The sequence below is a fragment of the Motacilla alba genome, chromosome 2 (assembly GCF_015832195.1).
Source record: "Motacilla alba alba isolate MOTALB_02 chromosome 2, Motacilla_alba_V1.0_pri, whole genome shotgun sequence".
Taxonomy (NCBI): Eukaryota; Metazoa; Chordata; class Aves; order Passeriformes; family Motacillidae; genus Motacilla; species Motacilla alba.
Window position 1 is genome coordinate 55,013,206 of NC_052017.1, and position 19,511 is coordinate 55,032,716.

A 19,511-nucleotide genomic window follows, 5' to 3' on the forward strand; every position below is an offset into this window, starting at 1 on the left:
CCAGAGGAGCTCCTAACTCCCTGTGTACAATATGTAGAGTTCAACTTAGTTTACATCAGTAATGCAAACCAACTCACTCAAACTGTTGTTATTTACATTCTTACCTTGTACCTTAATTTTGTTGTAGACTTGTTAAAACATATAAATGTGTGCTGTACTTTGTGAAAGACAAGTGAAAACCTCACAACTACTCCAATTGCTTTAAATAACTGTTTAAGAAACATTTTTGAACGGAAAATCTAAATTGTATTAGTAATGAATATAATTGTGCTATAAAAATTGCAAGTATCTGTTAAGGAGAGGAACAGTAAAAAACATTAAAATAATTTGCTTAAAACTGAAGTATAGTGAGACCCAGAGGGCAAGACCAGGTTGGCCCCTGTACTTGCCATCAAGAAGATTATAATAACCCTGCTGCAGGCAGCAACGCTATAGGCATGGGAGGTGGGGGTAAAAGCCATACTGGACCTCTGTTCACATGCTCTACCAATCATTTTACTTAAAACCCTTTTCCACTGTCCTCACCCACATCAACAGATACTATTAAAAATGAGTTAATTACTCGAGCCAAAAAACTTATAAAATAGAAAAAAAAAGGATTGTTATAGATGGATAATGAGTCAACTGGTGAAGGAACCCGTGGGTCTCGGGCTGTAAATCCCCCCGGCTAGCTTGGGATTTAAGCCCACATGGATCCTACATGGACGAAGTAAAGGACGAGAAGCGCTCTTTCTCCACGTGGTTCTGATGTCCTGTTTATTAGTTGGAAGGAGACATCTGCATCATAGGGTTTCCAGGTGGAGAAGGAGAAAGAGTTCCAAACCCAAGGGACATTTATACCCGCGGTATGGGAGGCGGGGACGGAAGGCTGCAGCCAAGGGGATACCAGTGGGGAGGGGCGAAGGGAGGGGCTACACAGGACAGACCACCTTACCAAGGGATACCATGGGAACAGTTCACCCAGTGCAGAACATCTAAATACCTATATAGTGCATCACAACAAACTGGCTCTCGCAATTAAGGGATAACTATTGTGTGAATATTAAGAAAAACTTTAGTGATGTATAGTTATGTTATTGTAGTTTAGATGTCCTCTGTTCTCCTCATAGTTCCCTTTTCCTGCCCTGTATTGTTGCCATCAGACAGCGTGGGTTGTCTAGGACAGGTAGAGAGAAGGCGTGCATGTGTCCCTTACCTGGGGCAATTGGGAATGGAAAAGCTGGTTGCTTAGGGGGTGCAGCATGGCAACACTTGACCTCCAATCAAGTTATAAGAAAGCAGTCTCCACCGATAAATGGCAAAGAAGAACTGACTGACAGACTTCAGGAGGGGCCAGGACTGGATGATGCAACCCCCAGGGGTATAAAAGACTGAGCATCCATCTTGAAGATGAAATGCCACGTGGTATGCACGAGGGGCAGTTCCCTGTGCTGCAACTTTTCCCTTATGTAGTTCTTCTGTTGTATTTTTGTTAAGGTTTAATAAATCTTTTTTCATTTTCAAAGGGAGCAGTTGTTTCTCACAGAATTAATAAAAATAGGCATGATTAAAAATAGTGGTGTACATTGTTATCAAGATCAGAGGCTATATTGGTGTCTTGGGGATGGTTTATTATCCCATCCCACTTTTGGGGTCTTTGATCCATTTTGTTTTGTGACCGGGGTGGTTGCGGTTCCTACCCCAATCCTCATCTGCTCTGGCTCTGGGGCTGTCACAATGAATAGGAGCTGAGCTGGGGTTTCCGGGGGTAGTTGGGGGCAAAGGAAGAGGCAGTCTTCTCTCTTCCAGCAGGCAGCTGAACTGGACATGCATGGGCAGTATCTCTGACCAGGGATCCTGCTGTTTCAGTGGGTTTTGCCTGTTTCTTTGTGGTTTTGTTTAGCTTTGGCACTGTGACTGAGCTTGCCGGCTGGGCTTCTTTTGCTGCTTTGCTGTCGGGAAGCCCAGAGCCAGTGTGTGCCCCGCCAGGGGGGCTGCCCCCACTCTCCGCACAGCCGGGATCTGAAGAACCAACTTTTCTCAGCCGGTGAGAAAGGCCGAAGGAGCCTTTTACTGCAATCAGGATCCAGACTGCTACTGCCCAACATCGCTCCTCTCACCCCTCCCCCCCCCCCTCCCGCTCCCCAGACCCCTCCCCCGTACTTCTGCCATTGCTCCAGGTTTGTGCTACACTGTAGCTTTTCACCGTCTGCCTCCCAGGAGGTCCTGCCGACCCTGCTTGCTTCTCCACAGGTTTCCTACTACAGGGCCCTTTGCTATCCAGAGGGAACGCTGGGATCGGCCGCCCCTGGAGGTTCGTAATATAAACCCCTTTTCTATTCCACCCTGCCAGCTGCACCCGCCAGCACCACGTGGTCCCCAAAGTCGCACTGGAACGCCCCCTGCAGCTGTGGAGGAATCATTGCACCTGCCCTGCCCACCAGCGCCCCTGCCGTCTTTAACCATAACTACGTCAAAGGGAAAGTGCCTGCAGCTGAGAGAAGGCTGTTAATGGGTTTCTGGTTCTGTTTGATGTCGTCGCCATTGTTGTTGTTTGGTTATCCCTTTTTCCATATCTTTGTCTGAAAGCCCAATAATTTCAAAATTACAACAATTTGGAGGTAAGGGGGTCATGTTTTCCATTCCAACGGAGGCTCCTGCCTTCCTTAGCAGACACCTGTTTTTCAAACCAAGACTATTGGAAATAAATTTATTGATTAATTCTACAAGGCATGATTTCACTCTCAAATCTTGCTGTCATTTAGCATTGTTAATGACAACATGTTCTTCAGCTTTTAAAACAAAAGATCACGGACAAAGACTCTCAAATTAATCAAAGTTAGAAAGTGGTATGTTTATTACACTGGCGGGCAGCACTGGAGCTGTCCCCGAAAGGCATGACCGCCCTGTACAAGGTTCGTTACCCTCTATTTATTTCCCAAGATCTTATATACAATACATATGCATAATCCTAGCACCTCCCATCCCCACTTTGTATTAAAATGAAGTTTTTAGTCCTTCACACGTGCGCAGTTCTTCTCTTGAATTGGGTCGGTGATGTTGAATTACATCAGTGGTCTTGAAGAATGAAGTCACTGAAGTCTTCATCAGATCTCTGTGACCCTCTGGCACAATCCAAGCTCCCCTGCTTTGTAATTGATTCATGTAAAGCACAGGTACTAACCATTGTTCTACTGGTTTCAACATGTTCTTATAATGGTTCACTTACTCTGCTTCATTCTATAAGAAAGCTCATAATGGAACAATCAGCTCCAGCATAAGCATCTAACAATAAATTAACTGATCGCCTACCTACCTAACTTAGGTCCTGATCAATATAAATTGTTTCTATCCCTCAGCTTAAATCTTAACTTTTTAAAATCATGATTCATTCTCATCTGGAATAGTAATGGATATTTGTGCATGGACACAAACAGGTTTTTTCAGCCAGAATTCTTTTCAAGGAGCAGCACATTTGTCAATGTATATAGAAGCTCATGTAGATTGTAGTTTTGTACTGCACAAGTTAGAAAAAAAGCTCATGTCAGAAACTGCTTGATAGACCATGGGTTGCTGTTATTTTTGGAAGCTCTAAAGTTAATATGGTTTAAATGAACATTCTTAACAGATTCACACTAGTAGCAAACAAGTCACACCTTTAAGGACTGTGTAGAACTGTCCCTCAGAAAGGAGTATGTGGCCCTCTCAGCCAGGGTTTTGTAGCCCCCTTTCAAGGTATCACGAGGGTGATTGCTAGCTATGCTTCTGTACAGGTGGTTTTGCTAGCAGGAGGTTGAAACCACCTCTTGAAATGGTTTTGAACTAATTTCTTGTTCAGTTAAAGAAATAAAATTTGGTTTAAAAGAGTTCTAATTCATATGTCCAAGTGTTTGCTTCTTGAGCTGAGCTTGCAGCTAATTTTATTTTTCCTTTATTAATAACTTATTAATCCCTTAGTAGTCTGTAGTCAGCATGTATCACTTTTCTGTTGTTCCTCCTTGTTGGTGGGTTATTTTTATTAACACCTGTTTAAAGCATGTATTTGTATTGCAGATGCATCACAGATGCCGAGGCTTTATTACATTAACTCTTTTTATGTCATATACTTTGGACATAGTTATGTCTCTGCCAGCAATCTGCCCATATCATTGATTCACAAGTCTTCCTGGATGTAGACTATAAAAGGCAGGAAACAGCAATAATTATTTTAGTACTATGGTGACACAGGTGATTTTTTAAAAATGCACCTATTTTGTTTAGTTCAGAATGAGAACTTTTGTTTGTTTGTTTTTTCCATGTGCCTTTTTAAGCTTCTGGAAAAAGTGATGTTATATAATTTAATAATTAAGGGCTCCATACTGTACTTCTAGAGAGAAAATACTCAAGACAAGCTGGCGTCAAGAGAGCAGTACAGTTTAGGCATCTTGATAGTCATGCAGTCATGTGACTTCTTCCAATAAATCCCAGAGTCTGGTCTTCCTGCCATGGTGGGAATTGATTCATTTTTTAGAAGATAAATACTCCATGCTTTTAAGAAGACACTCTATCACCATGACATTTTATGAAAACCCTTTGCCAGTATTTTTTTCTCCTGAGAAACTGAGGAGCCTCAGGAAAGAAATGTAAACAATAACTATCTGCTGCTGTGGAATGCAGCAGGTGCTTCTTTGATTGGTCCATGTTAGGTGTTTCTACTTAATAACCAATCAAATATCCATCTGTGTTAGACTCTGAGGGTCACAAGCTTTTGTTGTCATTCCATTCTATTCTTGTCTCACCTTCTGATGAATCCTTTCTCTCTATTCTTTTAGTATAGTTTTAATATAGCATTTTTAATATAACACATATCATAACATATTAAATCAGCGTTCTGAAACATGGAGTCAAGATTCTCGTCTCTTCCCTCATCCTGGGACTCCTGCAAATCCCACATTTGGTGACCTCCAGTGAGTGGCACTCATAACACTCCACATCTGACAACACTGGGCTCAAATAGGCAACTGTTCTGGTTTAAACACAATCCGTATTTACACTAGTTTTACTTTGCCCTGATGATGCTGAAAATGACTCTAGATCAAGTTCTCACAGGACACTTGAAGTGTATTCGGAGTAAAAAGGTTAGGTAGTGTTTAAACAAACTTGTCTTTTTGGGCAGTGTGTAGATCTAAGTATATCATTAGTTGCCTGAAATCAGGAAGAACCTTTCTATGAACTATGTCAGCTAATGATATCCAAAAATGAAATGCACATAGTGGTTAGTGGAACCTTACCTAAGTTCATGGTTGAAGGCTAATTCCAGGGTACCTAATGAATAAGTATTTCTAGAAAATGACTATTCAACATAGTTGGTAAGTGCTGCTGTGTGCCTTTGTATGAAACAACTAACTCACGACACTAGCTCCTCAGCAATATATAATTCTGTGTATTCTACTTCAAATAGACTTCAGGGAGCTGGAAACTTGTTTACAGATATATGCAGGCAGACTTGCTTTACCTTTGAGCTTGTGGGTGTTATTTTCAGATATTTCACTGTATAAATAGAGACTATCATCATGTTAAAATAAGACTTAGGATTATAGGATTTTTTGCATAGAAAGATTATCATGTTCTAACTCCTCTACCCTGTGCATGGGCACCTTCCACTGGACAAGGTGGGTCAAATTATTTGTAGCCCAGAAAGCCAGCTATATGCTAGGCTGTATCATAAGAAACATGGCCAGCAGGTTAAGGGAGATAATTCTGTCCCTTTACTCTGCATCCATAAGACCCCACCTGGAGTACTGTGTTGAACCCTGGAATTCTCAAGCACAGGAAACATGTGGACCTGTTAGAGCAGGCCCAGAGAAGGGTCACAAAAATGATCAGAGGGATGGAATACCTCTCCTATGAGGAAAGGCCAAAAGAGCAGGAGTTGTTCAGCCTGGAGAAGAGAAAGCTCTGGGGAGACCTCATTGTGACCTTTTAGTACTTAAAGGGGACTTATAGGAAAGATAGGGACACACTTTTCAGTTTGTGTTGTAAACAATATTTTCTGTCATAATATTGATGGAATTGACCCAGCAAAAGAGCAGGAGCTGTGATTTGAGCAAGTAGCTGTGACTTTTCCTGGCCAAATGCTGAAGTTCTTCAGTAGATGAAAGTCAACAGGGCTTTTGAATTAATGTTTAAACAGGATTGCTTAATTGCAGTCCAATACAATTAAGAAGAGTGGGGTCCCTCCAAGAGTTCTCTGTGTCCTAAGCTGATCAATCTTAGCTGAAAAGCAGGACTAAAACTAATATACAAAAAAAAAAAAAGCAAAGGGCAAACCAAAGATTAGGTTACATCATTTTGTTTCCTTCTTTTGTATTAACATGATTAAGTAATTAAAATCAAGGGATCTTTAAAGCTTTAAAGGCTGGGATCCTTGCTAAAATTTTGATTCTTTTGAGTTAATACACAGACAAAACACCTATTTGTTTGACCTAACAGGAAGAAGTAACCATTAAAATCGTACCACAAATGCCTGCTTTGATGGCAATTTTATACTGGCATGTGAAAATGCATTTGTATATATATTAGTAAATTAGATATGCAAATTTTATTAAGATGTAACTGAAATGTAGTGCATTAAATTTCTTAAGCTTCACTGAATTATTTGTGAACAAATAAACAAATTATTTCATTATCATGTTTCTGCAGAAACTGGGAGGTTATTTTGAGGTGAGGTGGGGCATGTCCTACTATTTTTATATATCTCTACAATTTACTTGGACATTAAACTGAGGATAAATCAGAACAGCAGATAGTATCCATTCTAATAATTATTTGTACATGCAGCAGAAAAAGTCTTTCCCTTCCTTTTAGCACACATGCAAGATGAATTGTTGCAGCAAAATATTTTTTCTAGGCTCTGATTAAAAGCACAAGTCACATTTTGTCAGATCATTAGAGTTAGAATTGCTCAGGCTCTTCTGCTGCATCTGTTTCAGTACACTTCATAAAGGACTATGGAGCTGCTGGAATGAAGGCGGTGCTAGTGAAAAGAAGGAATTTCCTCTTCTATCTGGCCAAACATATAGACAAGAAATTACTTAGAAGTAGAAGGCTCCTAGAGGAGCCTTTGGATAGTTGTATGTTAGTGCCATGAAAGAGTCTCTGGAGAAGGCGCCACTTTGAATAAGTGACAACTGGTAACCAGTTGCATGTCAGAGGCACTGAATGGGCTTGCTATACATTCACTGGTTTTAGAGACAAGCCTATTTAATTATGAATAAAGGTTTAAAATACTGCATTGAATTTATTTAACACATACAGGCTGAGATTTCATACATCATGAATTTACACTGAATCCAGTTTCTGCCAAGAATCACAAGGAGTTTTATTATTATTTGTTGATTTTACAATGGATGCATTACTGACAGGCCAAATCTAAGCACTGTTTTATTGGCACAATAGGCCTCAAATCATGCCTAATTACTCAGGGGTGCCAGTGCATATTTATCACTTATCATTAAAATGCAATATTTGCAGAGTCCAAGGGTAATATATTTGGCTAAAAATATAAACACAAGAATTATTTGAGCAAAAGACGGGAGAATAAAACTGCTTTATATTGGTGCTGGAGATGGAAATGCCTCATTGTAGCAGGAGCAATAATTAAAATGGGATGCTGCATGAAAAGGAAATGTAATTTTTAATGTCTTTCTTTCCTAATACCAGTTTCATGTGTGTTTGAATATACATGTGGAAATAAAACCAAGTTATTAATGTCAGACTCTATTTCCAGACTTTGTACCAGTACACATCTTATCTACTCTGGTTACTAAACTGAGTAGTCTAAGATGAAAAGAGATTAGTATTTCTGAAGAGTCCTCCTGAAAGACCTTGGTCTGCAATATGAAAAATGTTTTTGTGATTTGTGTCAATCAGCAATGGAATCAGCAAATGCTTGTATCTGCTGTGTCGAAAATGGATGCATTCCTTGGGATAGCTACAAAGAACAGTTTTGAAACTTTCTATAGCCAAATAAAGCATCGAAACAGAAGAAGTATAGTAAAGTAAAGAGATGAGGTAGCAAGATGACTGATGCTTAGAATAAAATAGAGGAAGTTGTGGTAAAGCTAAGGGGATTGCAACAAAGTGACTAAATGCTTATGTATAATAAAAAGCTTGATGCACTTTTCAAAATCATGTAGCAGATACTGGTGAAGTGCCTCCCTCAAGACGACCACAAGAAGGACAGGAAGCCAATGACCACCTGGAAAGATTATGAAATTGCTGATCCCAGCTTATTGATATTTGCTGATTCAGACTAACCAAGCACATTGGAAAATGCTTTGCAGGCTTAAAAACAGCATATATACTTTACTGAACTTGTAAGTGGTGTGTGCTGTGAGTGGAGCGGTGACTCCCTGGCCACCCAGCACAGCTAGCTTGCTTTCTTTAAAAAAAAGATAGAAATAAAATTCAATTTGACTGTCAGAATTTTATATCACAATGTGGTCTATATGATACAATATGAAAATATATATGAAAATCACATATCTGCAAGTTTTCTCAAATTGTTGGCATGTATCAGAGTTGCATAAGGCTGTTTGTGTACTTTGATAGTGTCTCTTTTTAAACTTTTGGTGCTAGCCTTTTTTACCTTAACATTCTTGTGTCCAGTCTCATACTTTTACTCAAAAACACACATGTATTTATGTAAACATATACAATTTTACCTTCTGTGCAGATGGTCCCAACTGACATGTAGAAAAACAATAATTAGAGTCTTGATAAACATTTAAAACCATGAGAATCCAAAAGCAATAATAATACTTTTAGGAAATACTTAGGGCTGAGTTATGATGGTGGCAGATGCTTTATGCATAAAAATCAAATATTTACTGACTGGTGAACCATTTGCTGCTAAGCATATATTTTAATAGTCTAAATAGCAGGGGAGAATGAAACACATTAAGTCATGACTGAAGCTAGTGAAAACTTCTTTGGATACTTTTTCTGCATATGGACTTAGGGATTTATGACACTGAATTATATTTATATGAAGGAAAGACATACAACTTATCTCTCATAGATCTGTTCCTTAAGGACAATAGTGTAATAGTTTCTTGATTCAAAAGTGATTTAATTGTAGTTTTCTTTCTTATTAAAATACCTCTCCAGGTGGACTTTTTAAATGCTGTGGCATGTACAATAAAATACTTAATGTTTTCTTAGGTGTAACCTAGATAGGTAATTTCACAAGCCACTTGTGCAGAGTTCCAAAATCTTTTCATGTTGGACATGCAGTGATTGTAGTTGAGAGCTCTTCAAAACATAGTTTTTCATTTTTTTCCCCCTTTATATAAGTTTTCTCCATCCCTACTACAATGCAGATGCTTTTTTTTTTGTCTGTATCTGAAAGTACACAGATTTTTATGTGTTAGACCTATATGGAGAAACTGAGGCATCTGAAGAGGACATTCATAGTTGCTGTTCTGGATATTCTTACACAGGATTTGGCTGAGACCTTTCTACATATCTTCTGCTTCTTTGGACATGCAGATGAACAGTTTGACTGACATTCAAAGTGAGCAAAAATGGTGGAGTCCAGGCCTGTAAGGAAGGGGTCTTGGGAGTACCCTTTGCCAAATCAAAACTTTACCAATAAACTGTGAGGAGATTAGTGATGGCAATTCCCTTATACTATATATAGGAAACGTTATGGTATTATTTTCTGACCTCTCCTGCACTGTTCCTGTCTATTGCTTCAATTCTTAAATTCTTAAATCCATTCAGTGGTGGCCAAATTTGCACCACTGTGCAGTGGAAATGGGGAAAGAGGTTAGATGCGAGTGTCGACAAAATGTTGCTGAAGTCTGACCCTAATGGATCTAATTTAAATGAAAATTTGATTGGAAATTGCAGGAATTAGCTTAAATGAGAGTTTAAGAATATCACTTGTGCTTCCAGTGCAGGATTAATCATGAAGTATGATTTAGCAGATTTCTAGTTATTGATAACTTTTGCTGTTGCCAGTGAAATGCCATAAGACAGTGGTGAATATTATGGGTGAAGTGAAGGTTGTAAATAATTTGTGATCTTCTGGCAGTGCTTGAAAAGTCAATTTAAAACCCAGTCCTTATTGATGCAGAATGAACACTACGCTTTTTAGATAATTTGCTGCACAATTTATTTTAAACATCCATTGGAAGTGTCAGGATTTTATCTTAAGTCAGTGAGTTTCCTTTCACAATGTGGACCTGTGGCATTGAGAGGGTGATAAACAAAAGACAAAAGGGAGACTGTAAATCTCTTGCTATTAAAAAGCTATTTGTATTTCCTGCAGTTGTTATATGCAATGTCCAGGATTTCATAGATATTCATGTTCTTTGCAATACGTTAGTTGGTCTGTTTTAGGATATTTTTCCGTCCAACATGATAATGAAAAGGGGGAATAGCAGTACAAAGCCCATGTAATTTCTCTGAATTATAAAGGCAATCAAATCCCTTAGCATGTTATATCTGAATGGGTGCATGCCTGTGAAACATTCTGGTCAAAGGAGACACCATCCACTTTTACAGAAGACAAGGAGGATTTAGTTTCACAGTAGCAGGATGGAGGGTATAAACTGCCTTTGAGTCCTATGTCCTGTGCATCCTGAAGTGTGGATGCCAGTTACTTGCCTACAGAATACCGCTTCAACCCTTCTTCAAACTGTTCTGCAATACTGTTTCCCTGGTGTGACCAACCTCTTTATTTGGAAAGTGTCTGGAGTCGGCTCGGCTACATCCATGTTGTAGTTGAGACGGAGACAATACAAAGCAACACACTCGATTTTTAGAAGGCTTCAAAGCCGTTTTTATTTTAGCATGCATCTTTTTATACATTCTTACAAAACTCATAAGTTTACACTTTACTTATTGGTCATGAGAGACAAAGAAAGTGCTTATTGGAATAGGCAGTTGCAGGTTTCTCTTATTTATTCTTCTTTCTTTCTTGGTTTCTATGTAAAAGACCTTGGTAGAAAATTCTTTCAGGGATAAACATGGATCCTTTTATCAAATTTCTCTCCGTCTCACAGAAGTTACTGTAAAACCTCTTCCACACATCCATATACGTGTTTTCTTGCTATGACATTTTTTCCTGTAATTTTTATGTTTATTATAAATGTTACTGGCTTTAAGAAATGTAAGAATCAATAATTGCAGAAAGAGTAGAGACAGCAAAAGAGGATGGGGAACATGCCAGTACAGTAAAGTGCTTAAAGTACCTGCAGGCTCACAAAAGTCATATTTTCATCAAAGGGAAAAGGTAATTCAGGTTTTGAGGCCAGGCCTTTCCTTTTTCTATCAGAAGACAACTTATGAGAGGGGAGGAAGTTCAAAAGTGCTTAAGCTGTTCAAGGCAGCTCAGCCACTGGAGCTGAGAAAAGAGTGGTCTCTGAGGAACACCTTTTAAGACTTTAAAGCAGCACCTTCTGTGAAGTAAAGAGTTATTTGTACTGAATAACTATTTGCTAACTTCTTTCCTCTCCTCCCAGAGGAGAAACTCCTGTTACCTTTTTTTTCCTTCTCTGAAGAGTGTGTTGCTCTAAGCTGATTGTCCTCCCCTGTGGGTATCCATCCAAGACCTCTCTGCAGAGGCATTAACATCTTCAGGGCACAAGTCTTGGCACAGCTGGCTGGGTCTAGCCTCCTGTCTATATAACCCCTGTCTAGCATGGGGAACCTTCATCTTCACGTAAGTCAGGTGGGAAATTTCTTTTGTGCTGTACCAGTCTGGAGACTTTTCCAGAAACTCAGTGCTGTGGTAGAACTGTTCCATGTTTCAAGATGTACTCAGGGCCTGTTATTTCATTTTGCTCTTGTGGCAAATTGTTCCTCTAAAGGTAAAATTTACTGTTGTTTTTTTTTCCCCTGGCATTTATTTCTCATAACTAACAGAGTATTGAAATCCTTTTTAGCCTTCCTTTTGTTCTGTTGAAGCAGCCGATTCCTTAGGGTTTTCATGAGCAAGCACAAGTAGGGAAGACAGGTCAACTGTGGCAGTGAAGAGTACTGTGAAAGCTAATTTACCCAAAATCCTCATTTTACTTTTAATCATGTCCCTACTTGCATTGCAGCTCTCTGTTCCACTGCCTGTTAACAAAAAAAAAAAAAAAAAATTGAAATTGAGGCCTTCATGAACTCCAAATGTGCTAGATCTGCCACGCTTGTGTGATCACGGGAAGTGGATTTAGGAAGAAAGAGACCAGGTTAATCACCATAAGAGCCTAAATGAGTGATGCAGGACTTCAGGCATCTCTTCAAAATGCAGTTTATTGTATCCAAGATGTTACTGCAGTCCAGGGTCGTGGGTGACAAAGCCTGTGCCTACAGCTGTCAGCTCCATCTGCAGACAAGCCTGGAGACCCCTTAGCTTTGATTACAATCCATTATATACTTTTCTTTGCTGAGCATCTTAATACAGAAGAACCAATCTATACTTTAACTTTTACCTATAGCCTATCATAACTACTATAATTACCATGTTCATGTTACTATTCTCCAATCACTAAAAGTTAGTACATTACAGTTTAACCTAGAAGTTGTTTTTCAGTTTTCTTGCAGTGGAAAATTCGGAGACCTTTTTTCTACTTGCAACATTGGCAGTCTTGTTTGCCTGTGGTATCTTTCTGCTTGGTAAAAACATCTTCTTGTTTGAGGTGGGTTTATCCTTTGCCTCTAAGCAATAAAACCCCCTTTTAACTAACACACCCTTTGCGTCCTTGGTTATCCAGTAAAACTGGCTTAGCAATTCTTTTCTTCTATATCAAAACTTGCTTTCAATTTATTCTTCAGATTCTACACTCAAAAATCTTTCTGCCAACCATACATATCTGTTAAACTTTCCTGTCAATCTTTCGTCCTTCCCAACATCTATATTAATGGCTGTGTGGCTATGGTGTGATTCAGTTGCCATCAAACCCTAAAGTCTAACCTTGGGCAGAAAAAGAGATTAAATTTCACTTGGAAACTACTGTTTAAGAAGTACTAGATCTAATTTAATAAACTAAAAAGTAGAACTGTCAAAATATTTTTCATCACTCTCTTAAACCTCAACGTGAAGAATAAATAGGGCCAATGCAATTCAGTGACATAGTTGAATGTCTCTCTCCTCCTAACTCCCTTCCAAACAAAACAAATAAAAAGTTGTTTTTAACTGAAAAGGAACAAGAAGCTATTTCCTGCTAGGATAAAGACTGGGCAAAATCTGCCTAGTTTATTTTGGCATTAGCAGAATTAGAAGACATGTCAGTGTTTTACAACTGTTTTAATATGGAATTTGCAAAACATTTTGGAATATGTTACTGGCTGACACATCACACTGACATAATTGAAGTTCAGGGATCCAACTCCAATTTATAATAAAGAAAAAAAAGACAACCCACTTTACTGCAATTTTGGTTGGAGGCATTAGTGGTAATAGAATAAAATATATTCTGGATTATTTTTACATGTACAGACATATGAATATATTGTAGTTGTACTAATTATAGAACCTGTTTCAATGTTCACACAGGCAATATGTAGTAATCACTAGGCAATATGGAGGAATAGACACAGGCAATATGTAGGGATAGACGACATGTCAATACACTTCCAGTATCTCATGCTACCCCTTCAGCATGGGGTAGCTTCTCCATTTTTGTTGCAGTACAGCAAGGACTTTATATAACTTGCTGTCTGAAATTATTGTTTCAGTTTGCTCATGCTCACTGAAGTGCTGTTTCTGTCTTGGAAGCATTTTTGGATGCATTTCAGTGGGCCTTTTGAATGTTAACTGCTATACATACTTTGCTCTGATGAAAGTAAGGAGGTCTCTGAACTTCCTCACTGTTTTTCTAGTCTTTGTTTAAAACATGTAAAAAAAAGGAACTGTAGGTTCCTCTCCTTCCTTAACTGCAGGTTAAGGAAATTTGCTGCTGAGAAGTTTAACATGAGGACAGAGTCTAATTTGCAGCCACTTATGTCAGAGGTGGCTCTCTCCTTGGACTATGCATGAGATACTTGTACCACCATTCTGAGAGAGGCAGACCTACTCCTGCAGTCCCTGGTATTTTGACTGTTTTACAGTAATGCCTGTCCTCATGGAGGCACAGTGTGGATTCTACTCTTCTCAGCTGCCTTTTACCACCTCTCTGCTGCATGTCAGCATCCTTCTACATCTTCAGTCCTTCAGAACTGAAAGAAATACTTGTAATTAAGACCCTTCCTACACAGGGCTCAATCTAAAGGCTTTTAACATGGATGCCACTACTGTCCTCAACTGAGGAAGTGGAGGAAAACAGGGTGAAGCCCCCAGATTTGCCCAAAACTGTGTGTTGTGATAAAGGACACAATCAGTGTAGTATATAACTGGCCTGCTTGGGACTTCCATCTCTCTATCCTATTGCTCTTCATCCCTTGCTGTCAGTGACAGTGCTGACCTAGTGATCTAGGAAGGGAGTATCTGAGTTGGCTGAGATGGGTGTCCTGGCTCTTTTCCTACAGTCAAGCAGGAGAGGCAAGAGGGCTGCTTCAAGGGCTGAGGAAGGAATCATCCTGTGCTGGACCTCATGCCAGGTAACAGAGCAGCAGAGGGAAATGCATTCTCTGACTCAAGTTAGACAGGTTTGAAGGCAACAGTGGTGTGCTGGACCCTGCTTGAAACTCCTAAGGGATAGGTTGGAGAAGTTCTTGGATACAAAAAATTACTAGGATTAGTTCAGTTGGTTAGAGCATGGGACTTCTAATGCCAAACTTGTGGATTTGATCCCGATATGGGCCATTCACTTCAGAGTTTGACTCAATCATCTGTGTGGGTCCTTCCAATTCAGAATATTCTGTGATTTTGTGATTCCAGGTATAAAGTTAGTGTAGTGTTGCTTCAGCCATAGATGCTTGCAAGGGGTACATACACAGTGCTATCTGCCCTACCAGCTTGGTCATCACCTTTGTAAGGCTGAACAACAGATGTTTCTGACAGGCAGGTGGACGTTTTCTCATCTGAGCTCCCCTCTGCTTTAAAGACATGGCTAATCCACCAGGAGGTGGCTTACTGCTTGTATCCATCAAATGGCAGTCATGATTGTCAAGCTCTCTAAATCGAGTGAAACCAAATGGTGCATTTGGTTGCCTACAACTTGTTGCCTCAATGCAGCAATGAATGTGAGAACTGAAGGAGGGATGCTTACTTGGCCTGTAAACTTTGTCTTCTTGGAAGTTACTCTCTCACCATGAGGTGACCCATAAGTTTAAGGACAAGGCAAGCAATATGATATGTATTTATGTCAGATACTTATGGCACAAATTCATAACGTTTTACAGTCACTGTCTTGGTGTTTGCTATTTTGATGACATCTATCATAAAATCAGACCACAGGACTGACACAAGAAAGGGAATCCCAAACTTGAGCTCAAACCTAGTGCTATCAATATTCCGCATTCCCATTTCTTCCAGTTACTTCCTCCGTACCTTAAAATAAAATGTGTGAAAAAAAGACAATATATTTTGTAACTACTTTACTCACCATCAAAAGGCAGTGATGTGTGCAACATGCTAACAGTTTAGTGATGGGCATCAGTGTAATAGAAAGTAGCACAAGCAGTGAAGAATAGCACTGTGTTCTTACAGCAGGGACATAAGAAGATAATATGCCCCAAACTTGTCCGAAAATGCCTTGTTATGACTGCTTGTGCAGTTCTTTGTATCATTCAAAAGAGGTTCCTAAAAGAAACATACTGGCTTGTCTTTTGTAATTCACAAGGGGAAAAAGGACCACCTAGAGAATTATTCATGTTTTTTACCTCCCATAAGTTGTCTCTCTTATTTAATGTGTACCAACTTCACTCAGCTGCATTCTGGTTATATTTGAGAGTCTTACTCAGCTGCAGAGAGCTAGAGATGGTTAACAATTGCAGCAGCATTTTAACTGGGTAACTCCTTGAGAACTACTCCTAGGAAAGGATTGAAACTGGTTAGAGTGATGGCTCATACAATTTGGCACCTAGCAACGGCAAGGATAACATTCATTATACAAAGAGCTTTCTGAAAAGCAACATCAGATACTTCAGAGACCTGCCTTGGACCTAGCACCACAGACATATTGTCGAATGTTATTGCAAAGAAGAGGTGACTTCTCCAATCACAGGCTACCCAACTGTCTGAGATGCTAATTCTTTCACTGCAGGCTCTACATCTCAAATACAGCTTTTGCAATATGAAGCAAAATGTGTTTTAAGGCTGAGACAATACTTTGGCAGTTATTTTCCCTCTGCTCTGATCGCTTTGGCTGAAAGCACCACATCAATAAACTTAACTAAAGAGAAGCATGCAGACATTTTGGCGGAATTTGAGAGATGACTGATTGGGCTGGTGCAATTAAAGAAATCCCTGTTCTTCCTTGTGCTCAGAGCATGAACCCTGCAGGTGTAGAGAGGCATGTCCCTGGGGGCCAGTATGGGGATGCTTCAGGGAAGCCAGAGGCAGGCATCCTATTGCAAAACTGAGTTTTAACCTCCACTGTGCAAACCTCTTATTCAAAGACACTGAAACAACTGTGACTAATGTGTTGGACTTGATTTCTCTTCAGTGTACTAACTTATCTTCTGAGCATTTTCAAGCACTGGCATTTTACTGATTTGTTTACTTTAAAAGTGGATTTTGCCCCTGTTGAAGCCTGACAGCCCCTGTTTTGCATGTCTCTCTCAGAAGAGCAGACTGACTGCAATGAAGTAGATAGCTGTTTGCCAGAAGTGAGTGGCTCACTTTCTGTTATTTCCCCTTTTCTATTTTTTGTCAATTATTTTTCTTGATATGGTTTTTTAATCAAATTCAGTCTTTCTCCAATAGCCTATTCTCCCTCGTGTGTCTGTGGATGTGCAAGAACATGGGAGAGACAGAAGGAGGGAGGCAGAGAGTGAATCTGTTCCTGGGCTGTGTTGACAGATTAATTCTTCCTCAGTTGTCAGGTTTCAAGCCTGTTGGCAGTGCTGCTGGTAAGTGGGAAAAAATATGGCTAGGGAGAGAGGGCAAAGCTGACCTGGTGGGTACTAGACTGAAAGGGGCCTGTGTACTGCCACTTGCACAGCGACGGGCAGTGTGGTAAGGCAGAGCTGCAGCGTGGTAAGGCAGAGCTGCAGCCTTGGGGACCCCTGCAGCTGTCAGACTCCCCACAGCAGCCCCTGCACACACAGCTCACTTGTCAGCAAGGGATTTTCCTCCCCTCCTCCCCTGATAAAGATCCCTCAGCTGCTATTATGGGTTGTATCCTTGGCTTATTGTAAAAGCAAAATGAAACAAAAAACAAAGGGAAAAAAATCTGCGTGCTTTTCTAATCTGGAGATGAGCCTTTGATCCTCTTGCTCAGTCTGAGGATGGTGGCATGCTGGCACAAATGCCCCCTGTGTATACCTGAGCTCTCTGGGACTGCTCACACAGTTCCATTTGCAGGGATGGGAGAGAAGTGTGTGCCAGAAATGTTGACTGCTCCCCACAAGCATTAAAGGGGGAGAGTGTGCGTGTGTGGAGGCAGCAGTTGTCCTCGAAGAGCTTCAACCAAAGTGGTAATCTGTAGCTATGGAGTCAACAACTAAGGAAATTGAAGAATTTGAGAACAACTCTCTGAAATACCTACAGCCAGAGCAAATAGAGAAAATCTGGCTTCGTCTCCGAGGCTTGTAAGTAGTACTTTCTTTTCATCTCCTCCAATCTCCTCCCACTGTCAAAATTATTATAGCACTGTTTTTTTTTTCTTGCCGTACCTTCAAAATCTCCATCAGTTTCCACACCTGTTCTTCATAAATAAAGTTACTTTATCTTATCAAAAGATCTATTTACTTCCTTAAATTGAACTTCTTCTTACATTGAATACTTTCAAGTGGAAATGTAGAAATGCCATTAATGAAGAATTTTAAGATATAAGCAGTTACTGGAATGCTAATTACTTTCAGGTGTGATACTAGAAAAGTTTTGTTATAGCCTGAATGATACTTAATTGAATCCTCTGTTTTCCATAATCTTACCTTTTGCTGCAGCATTGAGACTTTTTCCCCACTGCAATGTACACTATTTCTAGCACTGGCATGATGCATAAGGACAAATTAGGCAGAGAAGGCACAACTGGAAAACATTTCCAATAGCATTTGTAATGGCAGCAAATTAATCTTCCACTGATTTGATTGTACTGATTAATTTATATGTTAAGCCTGACTTGCCATGAGATGACTGTATACTGTCTCCTGACTAGAAAAAAGTATCTGTGCTTAAAGAACTTGGCACTGCAGAAAAGAAAAAGTTATAGTGTCTGCCTAGCTTATTCGGAAACAATAAGCTAGGCAAACAATTCTGGTGTTTTCATATTCTCAGTATGTAAAATCCTGTCAACCATTTGCCCATAATTTCTTGGCTATGGCAAAGAGGAGTGTTACCATATTAAACTACAACCCTTCCTGTGTTCAGAACTATTTATGTTTGTTTTTTTTCATCAGCCTCACATGTTAGGTCATTAAAATTTCAGCCCTCAAGAGAAAGGTAGGGGGGAAGGGACCAAGGAGGCTTGGAAACAGCAGAAGCAAAAGAAATGAAGAAAGAGTAGGCCAATAGTTGTAAATAAGTGGGTTCAACTTGAGTTAAACTTGAGTTGCTTTTTGGGTGTTACTTTGTGTGAGCAACTATGGTATGTTTTGCAAAGCATAGCCAAAACTTCTGTAGGACTTTAAGCTACTTTAAGCTAATGCAACAGATATGCATTAACATGTGCTTCTTTCAAAGCATCATTCCAGGAAGCCTGTTTTGTGAAGGAACCTAATCAAAGTAGATGATACCTGTCTTGTGAGCCTTCCTAATAGAAGACTCACACAAAACAAACCCTCTAATAGGATTTATTGAATTTCTGTTTAATATAGAGTTTAGGAGCATTCTGATTTGGATTCTACCTGACTGAGTTGTTATTTGTGGGAACGCTGAGCAGGTGTATTCCTTGTGCTTGAGGGTCACGAGGTTTGGGGTGGGGCTTCCTCCATCTCTGAGTAGCTGATTAAAAGAGGCCTCTAGGGAGTACGGCAACCCAGGGCAGGCAAAATAGGGGTGCGGCATGGCTCTGAGGGCATGGCACAGCTCTGAGGGCATGGCATGGCAGTTTGTGAGGCAGTTTGAGCACAGTTGTAAAATTTCTTGCTAGCAAGGTTTACTGTGTATTGTGCATGGTGTTTCTGTTGGTTGGTAGGTTTTAGCATTTCTAGTAGTAATGGTTTGTACATGATCAAAAATTGTAGTTAGTACGAGTGTATGTAATCAGATGGAACCCTCCAAAAAGGATGCGTCTGTCCAGATCCTTTCTGTGCGTACTGTTTGAGCTTATCCATGGTTTCAGGGGGCGTTGCAGAGGAAACCTGCTTGTGGTGTGAACAGGTGAATGATCTCCTTTCACTGGTGTCTGAGCTTAGAGAGGAAGTTGAAAGACTAAGGAGTATCAGGGAAAGTGAAAGGCAAATAAATTGGTGGATGTTCAGCCCTTCCATCCTTGAGGGAAGCCCACCAA

The 19,511-nt window shown here is 39.9% G+C and overlaps 1 protein-coding gene across 2 annotated transcripts in view; it reads left to right on the top strand.

Annotated features, from left to right (window-relative positions):
- PDE1C (phosphodiesterase 1C) overlaps positions 1–19,511 on the top strand; it is a 351,275-nt gene that overhangs the window by 116,288 nt on the left and 215,476 nt on the right. Inside the window, exon 1 of one of the 2 annotated variants that reach the window (XM_038125952.1) lies at positions 16,985–17,649. The exons of the other annotated variant lie outside the window; for it this stretch is intronic. Coding sequence (XP_037981880.1) covers positions 17,549–17,649 — 101 coding nt within the window. The 5' untranslated portion in view covers positions 16,985–17,548. Of the gene's footprint in view, positions 1–16,984; positions 17,650–19,511 lie in introns of those variants that run through there. 2 annotated transcript variants of the gene reach the window in all.